Consider the following 9,865-nt stretch of genomic DNA (forward strand, 5'->3'; position numbering starts at 1 on the left):
AAAAAAAAACTTACAAACCCCTAATTACCAAATGTTTGTACCCCAGTATTTGTAGGTGACTTTTTACCGCAAATATCGATCAATATGTATGATATATAATTAAACATGTGGGTTATCTCTATGAAAATGTGAAGCGTGTTTTATGATAACAGTGTGTCTTTGTGCCTAATCTGGATAAAAGTGGGCGAAACCCACATATAACATCCAAGTGACTTTATTCCATTTGATTGGTGATGACATGTGTGGTGCCTTAATGAAACACAGGGAACATTTTATTAGTATGTGGCTGGTATGTGGTATTGGCAAAGAATAGATGAAATGGTACATACTACACCCATCTTCCATTTACTACATATGATATTGATTGAAAAATTATAGATACTAACTCCCAGTACCAGATAGTAATATTATTATTCACAATAAATATACCAGGATTGGTTGACAGAATTTAAAAACCTCACGATGACAAATTGAAAAGTTCAATACTGAGCTCTTAATTACTACATATTATACGATGGAAATTTTCTCCATTTTACGCCTTTCATATAATTGGTTATAGTTGAAAGAATTTGAAAACCTCACGATGACTAATTGAAAAGTCCAATACTGGGCTCTTAATTACTATTATACGATGGATATTGACTTAATTTCCACAATTTATAAAAACCTCACGATGACAAGTTGAAAACTTCAATATTATCAATGTCATAGAAACTGATAGCGAAATAAAGTATACAATTAGAAACAAAAAAGTATGTATGTAAGTATAAACGCGTCGAACTTTCTGAAGTTTTCAAGATAAAAGTGTTCGGCACGAGATAAAATATTGAGTATATTTTTTGCAAAATTATAAAACTCGCCTGATAAAATATAACAGAATCTAGTGAGTGAGTTGAAAATGTCACTTTGTTAGCATCGGTCATCGCTTGAACTATTATCGCTTCAGTCTTCGCATAGCTTCTCGCTTCCACTCTGACATCAACCTAAGACTTTGTATTTCTCAGTGTATATATGTACATATGTAACCATCTATGCACTCACAAAGCGTCAGTTCATTAATTTTTTATGTAAAATATAATCAAATGGCATTTAGTGATAAGGTTTCAGGCGGCTTTATCAGGCCTTCGCTCCATTTTTTCAACGAGTCCGTCTAACACTTTGCCGATTATGCCAATGAAATATGAAGTAGATGCGAGTACATACAAACTTACCTATGTGAAATGTATATGCTTTCAAGTTTTATGATCAAACAAAGGCAAAGCACATAAAACAATGCAATAAATAAATATGAGACACAACTGTTTCGGTGCTATGCACTCGAAAATGTTGAAATTGGAGTGGCAAAAACAATTGTGCCTCCACATATTTTTGTAAACGAACAAAAATTAAATAAAATTATACCATTTCAGCGCATGGATTAACGCCATAAAAGCATAAAATAAATTATTGATCGATAAGTTTAATATGAACCAGCTGTTTCATCATAAACCAGAAGCATTCTTTGACCGGTGACATGCTACCGCTGCCGATAAGCAGTTGGGCAGGTAGTGATGAGGTTATCACTTCGCTAGTTTTAAGGCGTGTTTCTGGGTATAACTGATATGACCATGCACATAAGATAACACAATTGCAATGACAATGTTTGTCACTTGTACTTGAAAAGTACTGGGTGCTTTAGCGCTCTTTTTTATACGAAATTCTATTATAAATGACAATCGGCGCTTTCTATTATCAAATCAAGGCTGAGAAATAGGCGAATGAAATCATAAATTTAAGTCAGACTCTACAAGATCGATATTTAAAACAAGGAAACACGTTAACTTCGGCTGTATCGAAGCTATAATACTCTTCGCATACAGCATAAAGGGTTTGTATCTTGATTTTGATTGCTTAATTGTTTTGTTAGTTTTATGGGGTCCAATATGGTTCGAGATTGAAGCGTTATCTTGGACAACAATGTATGTTAAAATAGGTGATGATATTTTTGATTTTTTTGCAAAAAATTGATTTTAATCGGTCAGCTTGTATAGCAGTGGCTCAATATCGGCTGTTCTGACAAGCTTCTTAGGGAGAAAGAGACGTGTGCACAGTTTTAGAACATTATCTTGTTGCCTAGTTCATGTAAGATAAGTTAAGATAAATATATGAGGATTGCACCGCGACCTTAGGTCTGTTGTGTCCTCTCGTAAATCACAATAACCCACTGCCCATGTGCCCAGGTGCCCATGTTATATAAGTGCTCCCACAGTGGTCAGTGTAGAATGCGACTAGTAGCCTGAGTTGGTTCCTAAGTGGCTGATTACTTATTTAAAAGTTATAATTCCCATTAGCAACTTGATATGGCACATGCCTTGGAGTTGTTGCTGATACCTCTCTCTGCTTACTCATTTCTCCTTGCGGACCTGAAACTTTCGTCGCGATATTATTCTCTCTGAAGTACGCGGTGGCACGATGAAGTGTTCAAATCCTAATTTGTTAGTGGATGCTGTGGAACGGGCAAGTTTATCAGCCATTTCATTCCCAGCTATGCCCTTGTGACCGGGCACCCTCTACACTCCTGCACCAGTAGCGATTTAATCTCATAGACAAAGATTGCTTTAAGTGCCGCTTATCAGTCTCTAAGTATCTTTATACCCTCCAACGTTTTCGAGCTGTTGGTGTACGACTTGATTGTACTATCTTTTTGAACTTCTTGGTGAAGTTTACCCTTTTGGTGAGAAATAAGAGTCAATGGTATTACACCAATTAATTCCATCATACGCTTGGGTTAGATTACCTTACCTCTGTCACACCCTTCTGTTGTCATTTGGAGCAGTACCTGGCCGATTGCTGGTGAAGTGGTGTGAGATCAAGCATGACTTCAAGTACTGTGCGCATGGCACCCGCCATGCAAGTCGATGAACTTTTGATAGTTGAAGCGCTAGCGAAGTCTACGATGCTTTTGAGGCCCAAGTCACCGCACGATCATGAAGTACAACCAACTGACAATTCTTGGCTTGAAACCGCTGGATTTACCAGACAAACGGATATGCCAAAATCGACTCAGCGCGTCTCGCTGTTCATTTATATATACTTCCTCCTTCTGGAATTTATAATCTTCGTGGCTCCCACTCCGTTGGAAAGACTCGGTGGAGAAGGATCTGGCTTCGTTTGGAATTTCCAATTGGCACCAAACTGCGAAAATAGAAACGACTGGCGGAGGATGTAGTCATGTGTAGAAGTTCACGCAAGTGAGGAAAGTTTTCTGATCGCCATTCACTTGGGAGTGGCCAGAAACGATTCTTTTACATATGACTCAAGCAGCTCACGACTTCCGGTCCTTGACCAAGTATCCTCTGGGTAGCCTAAGAACATCCGTTTGAAGTTGAGCTAAAGTGAGAAGGCGAAACATTCCCTGCATAGGGTTGTGCGCTGGGTTTGGGACCCGCCACGTAAAAAAAAACCACCCCAATGACAACGCAACAACAGCCTCTGATGAGGAAACAAACAAAAAAGAAAAAACTACTGGTGTATGCGTAAGTATTATGTTGGTATATGTAGTTATTACACAAATATTATACTCAGCTGATTGCCGGCGAAATCGCAATTCGGTCACCGTACATTTTACGAAGTTGCATGCTTCACAATGACGAGAAAATAAAAATTCCATTTGTTTATTATTTACTTTACTTTTCTGTGCGCCGGATATCAAAGCCAAGAGTTGTATTTACAAATGAGCATAACAACTTGGCTGACATAACTAACATACTCGTATTTGTTTGATTGACTGACTGACTGGCCTAAATTCGGTTTCTCACATTGTTGAAATTTCGGTGTCTGTGCATGTGTGTGTGATTATATAAGATTTATATGGATTACTGTTATTGTATGAATACTTATTGTATTGGAAGTAGAGTGAGCTATAGAAGTCGGTTAAAATCAAAAGCAAAATTGTTGACTTTACTATTGACACATATAAATAAAACTTTGCTTATGTACGTACATATTTATATGAAGTGTGAAAAATTTCGTGGTTTGTTGTATCCTTCAACGTTGTAAGCGATTGGTTGTATTATCCTCTGACATAAAGTGAAATGTAATGATTTGATGTTGTAAATGACATTTTAATGGATTTATAATTACGTAAAAAGTTACCTTTATTTACGCCTACGGATTATGTTATAAATGCAAAATCAGAAAATCTTTAAAAATATGTACATACATAAGAACTCATGAAGTACTCTGAGTCATTTTACCTTATACATAAAATAGCGATTATCGATTAGATACGAAATATCAAAATCGCTTGCTTTCTAAAAATATAACAGTTGTTTATTTGATTCGCCGCTCGATAAAATATACGGAATCGTTAGGAGCTCAAATAATTGCAGATTAAACTACTGCTAGGCATGCATCTGAACTGGGGCTATTATTCAAGTCTGAAGACATCTTCGGAATTCTGCTATCTATTAATGGAGAAGAAAATACTTAAGATCTCCACTCCCACGGTCTCAAACTGACTGCAGGATGCTTGTTGGTGTAGTCACAGGCCACAACTTTTGGCATTACAAGCGACAAACCGAATCTGTGTCCAGCAAGCAACGAGTCCCCACATGACGCTAATCTCCTTTTTGCATGCCCAGCTAACCCTATATATTGTATAGAGGGAGATTGATCATATCTTTAAACCTTGCTAGGTTGTAACTTTCCAAAACAGATTGACGCGGCACATTCATTTTGCCTGCTGCCAGTGCTGTTTTCTCTTTACACTCTCCTCCGTGCGGTGGAAATCGTTTATGGTTTGGGACCACACAAAGCATGGTTCTGACACCATAATCCTGGAAGCCGCCGTCGGTTGCAAACTGATAGGCGGTTCAGTCTTCCCATACACTCTTCCATTAATAGCGATTTGACTTCATAAGATGAGATTGCTTTTAATGCCGATTGACTAAAGCTGAGTATAGCGATACGCTGGTTGCAGGTTAGAGATTAATTTATGCAGTCTGACTTATAGCAAAGACCTCTGCTTGAAAGACATTCAAAAAACATCCCAATGGTATGGATCGCTTGGAATGCAATGTCTGCTTGCCTAATGCTTTCAGGTGTTTTCGAGCTGTCAGTGTATCAGTCTTTAAAAATAGTATAATTTAAGGGGTTATTTTTGAACCTCACTCTGTTATTATCAAAGTGGAAGCATTCTAACTTTGGCCAGTATGGAATGACATAGTAAAAGATATTTGTGCCTTTAGAAGCCGTTAGTCATAATCTTATAGAATATCAAAAGCTGATTTCAGTAAAAGTTTAAAAATAAGCCTAATGAAATTGTAAAATTACATGATCTAAGGAATCATATTTTAGCTTGGCATTTTTTCTGGAATTTTTTAGTGAGTTTGATTTGAGAACTCTTTAAACATTGAAAAAAATTTTAGCACGTTAAATCAATCTCCTTAATGGAGTAATTAAGAAACCTTGAAAAACTTTACTACGCAGTTATTTGGAGTTTATGTATACAGTAAGGTAGTTACATACATACTTGTATATAAAAACGGTAATAAAAACTCCGACTTCGATAGTGAAAGCTTCGACTTCCCCTATAAATACAACCCGAACGCTAATAAAATGAGGCAAAGCACGTCATGTTTGATTCTAACTAAGAACGAAATGCGTATGTCGATACAGTAGGGTGGTCAGAAAACATATCAAATGCACAATTTTTGTAGTGTCTTCTTCATGATGCTAATGGATAAAACACACGTTAAAAGCTCGAATTGCGTTCGCCAACTAAATATTTGTGTTTTTTTTATTTAAGGGCAAATAAAAGTGAGCGTTTTTTTTTATTTTTTAAAAGTAATTTTATTGAATAATTTAATACAAATAATGTAAATATATTTATACAATTTAATGTACTTTAATAATCAGCGAATGAATTTTGAAACATTTTGGAGGGCCTTCACCTGTAGCCGATCTCCAGAAGGACCACCGAAAAAAAGTATAAGAAAGATATTTCCGCTTAAAAACCATATCAAATCCAAAAATAACAATAATTTTTTATTTTAATGTATAAAGAATATACATACGTAATAATACAAGGACTAGTAAATATTTGGATTTTTGGCAAAAGGCGGCTTTCTCAAAAAAATTTAATTGAGAATGCCTTAAAAATCTAAACTATTTTCAAAATTTTATTTCTAAAAAATATATCTAAAAAGGTCGTGTGAAAGTTTTCCATCGATCGGTCCATTCGTTTTAGAGTAAAATTTCTCCACGACTCAGAACAACGTTTTGAAAACAAAACACGTTCAAAATTTTGGGAGTTGACTACAATAAGTTAAAAAATTCTTGCAAACAAACTCCAATAATATTTGCCGGATCTGCTTCAAAAATTTGGAGAAAAGTCTCAAATACATGTTTTTATGCATTATGTTCTGTTGGTATACTATAGGTAAAAAGTATTTGTACAAATTCATTTCAGTGGATATAACCCCTTACTTATACTATGGTATGACCTATGTATTGTTACATAAAATGTAAAATAACGCAACATCACTTTTCATAATTTCACATGCGAAGGAAAGCCGATATAATAGGCACCACTCACATTGAAACAAAATTTAAGTTTTGGTTAAAAAATTGATATACATACATATATTGGTTATTATATCTGACAATGATTTTTGATTTATTTTGATGATCCGTTTTTTCATTTTAGGTGACATATACACATTGGTATAAGCATTTTGGAATATTTAAGGATCAACCCTTCATTTTAGTTTGTTACGAATTTACAGAGCGATAACATTTTTGTTTTTGTACTCACACGTACACTTAGTTGAAGGAACGAAACGCAAATGAGTACATATATTTTTATATGGCAAATGAAGTTTTCAGCAACATCCTGTCGAGCAGGCGTCACGTTTGGCCTAAATACCAGTGCTAGGTTTATATACTCATACACACCCACACAACTACATATGCGTCTAAGCGACTGGCGTCGTTGTGGGCCGCCCGGCGCCGAAGTTGTGGCGGGCAAATATACTTCAAAGCTGCTGGCTCATATTATTTTATACACGAACGATTAATGCAAACAGGACGCTAGCTAATTTAAGGCGCCTAATTTGATTATTTCGTTCAATTATGCTTTGGCGAGTGTGCATCGTTATTTTTGGATTTCAAACAGTATTTTTTAAATATTTATGCGTTTATAGTATGCATAGATATGCGTTTTTGCATTGATAAAGTAATGTTTGCCCGGGCTGGCGTATACGCCCGTATGTATGCTTCGAAATACTGTATATTTTTTTATACAACCAAAAAATACTAAATTGAACAGGTGTATAAAGCAAAGAAAAAGGAAACAGATGCATATACATATATACAAAGACATATGTACAGTTACATTTTTGTATATATCTATATACTTATGTAAACATGTTGTATATATGTATATGCACATACCTACTATATGTACATACATATTCTCTGAAATACTTTTTTTCAACTTTGTTTCATCCACACCTGTGTTTTATCAATAAAAAGTGTAAACTAAAACTGCGCGATTGAGTTTGGTAAACAATTTAGGTTATGCCACACGCAACTTTTGTGTGCAAATACAAAGTTTATGATAGTAGAATACATAGTAAAACAATCAATAATTTAATTACGGTTTGAAAACAAAGTTTTTAGAATTTTTTTACACCCAAAACGCTTTTCTGATGAAAATTTTATTAACATTGAAAAGTTCAAGGATATAAGATGAAAATTGTATCAAAGATTTAGGAATAATATTGAAATGTCCATATGTACTTGTATGTAGTATGATTATATTTGAAGCCTTTGAAGATTTTAAATACAATTGAACTTATCGTTTTGTAACTAAAGGTTCAACAAATAAGATCTTAAACATTCATTAAAATTAAAACCTTTTAACAATTTAATGTATAGCTAAATTTAGAACCGTAACCGACGATAAGCTTTTGTTTCGACGTCAGGCGGGTCTAAGTAACCGAAATGGACACGGATTTTTATCCGCCCAAGGATTGTCAACTAGGCACCATGACTCCAAATTACTTCACGAATTTTTCTGTCGCTACAACAACAATATTTTTCCACTTCTTTCTAATAACTTTTTTCGGTAAGTTTGTACGACAGTTAAGTGCTATATTGATCCAATATCGGCGATTCCGACAAATGAACAGCTTCTTGTGGAGAAAAGAACCTGCTCAAATTTTCAAAACGATATCTTAAATTCTGAAGGGATTAGTACGCATTGACCGAAGAACAAGCGGACATGCCTAATTCGATTCAGATCGTGACGCTGAAAATTTATATATTTGATAGGGTCTCCGACTTTTCTTTTTGGGTATTACAAAATTGGTCGCAAAATTAATATCTGTAGGTATCATTTCAGGGTATAAAAATATATTATTTCGGTACACAGACTTTTCCGACACCGAAAATAAAACAGTAAAAAAAAAAAAAAAATTTAAAATATAAAATTATTAATTTTTTGGCGAACTTAAATTTTTTTCTAAAAGAAAATTTAAAAACTAATAAATATTTGATTATAAATTCTGACGAATTTAAATTTTTTCAAGTTCTAAAGACAAAATGTATTGATACAAAAGTGGTTCTTCACCTTAATCCAAAATATAAAATTAAAATGCTAAAACATTCCAAACTTTTCTGCTTTGATTTATTTGATAATTGCTCCCCTTAAGAATTTTAACTAACTGCGAACTAATAAAGTCACTACCGTAACGCTTGCATGTTTATTTCTCCACTCACCCAACAAATAACTGTACCTTTACCTGCAACCTCAATGAAAACTAATAATATTTCCATTACTCTAAACAAATAACGCTGTTTTTTTATTGAATGCATTTACATACATATGTAAGTGTGTATGTAATTATAATTGTTGTAAATACCTGTACGCAAGCGGGACCAGCGGCAGGGTTTGCCTTATCGACGGCCGTAAATTCTGACTGCGTTTCTCCGGCCAAACATGATCAAACTTCAACTTGAGCCCATACTGTGGAATAGCGGTGATTTCGTTTTGCTGCAACTCCTCGAGATTTGCACTCACAGAATCCATATTGGACTGTTGACTGGCCAACGGTAAAGATACACAAAATGACGTGCGAAAAGCTACTAAACCGCAATCAAATTGAATTTAGGCAGTTAAGTAAATGGAATAAGCACCAATTGAGATACAAATAATTATATTAATTGTCGTGCAAAGAAATTCTCGCGCAAACCACACAAACACACACTGATACACTACACTTTTTCACACGATCAAAGACTGTTGGGGAAAAGCAAAAATCAATTTACACAGTTCCCCTTTCACTCAAACAACTTTGCCTTTCATTTACAGTTAATGCACTTTTGCACAAGGAACACACGCACTTCACTACGAGTATTAAACACTAAATTATGATTATAAAGCTTGAATTGGTGTACAATTCTGCCCCACTAATTGTTGCTTTACAACTTTTGTGACCAAAATTTTATTTAATGGGAAAATGCACACGCTTTCTTGAGTTTACTAATATCAACCAGACTCGCTCAATTCAACGAAAGAACTAAATTGGCTTGAAATTCCGTTGCTTTTGCAGATTGCGTTGCGTTAGCGAGCGCCAAACAACAACAAAATCAAATGGTTTGTTTTGTTTTGAACTGACGTGGAGCACAGTTGGGGAGAGCACATTGTCAAATTTAGAAAGCAGAGGTGAGTGCGTGTGTGTGGCGCAGTTTAAGCAGAGAACGTATATACGTTTATTAAATACGTTCTCTGTAAGTGGCGAACAGCTGTTTGTAGAGTTGCCGAGTTGCCAACTGCCTTTAGCGTATTTGTTGATAATAAAAATAAATAGAATTTAATAAA

At 34.9% G+C, this 9,865-nt stretch overlaps 1 protein-coding gene across 2 annotated transcripts in view; it reads right to left on the reverse strand.

Annotated features, from left to right (window-relative positions):
- LOC108967907 (non-lysosomal glucosylceramidase) overlaps positions 1–9,570 on the reverse strand; it is a 36,844-nt gene extending 27,274 nt beyond the window's left edge. For both annotated transcript variants that reach the window (XM_018931583.1, XM_018931582.1), the window contains exon 1: positions 8,907–9,570. In XM_018931583.1, coding sequence (XP_018787128.1) covers positions 8,907–9,073 — 167 coding nt within the window. In that variant the 5' untranslated portion in view covers positions 9,074–9,570. The remainder of the gene's footprint in view (positions 1–8,906) is intronic.
- Positions 9,571–9,865: the final 295 nt, after the last annotated feature.

This window comes from Bactrocera latifrons, unplaced genomic scaffold, assembly GCF_001853355.1.
Source record: "Bactrocera latifrons isolate USDA-ARS-PBARC rearing strain unplaced genomic scaffold, ASM185335v1 scaffold_2, whole genome shotgun sequence".
Classification (NCBI taxonomy): Eukaryota; Metazoa; Arthropoda; class Insecta; order Diptera; family Tephritidae; genus Bactrocera; species Bactrocera latifrons.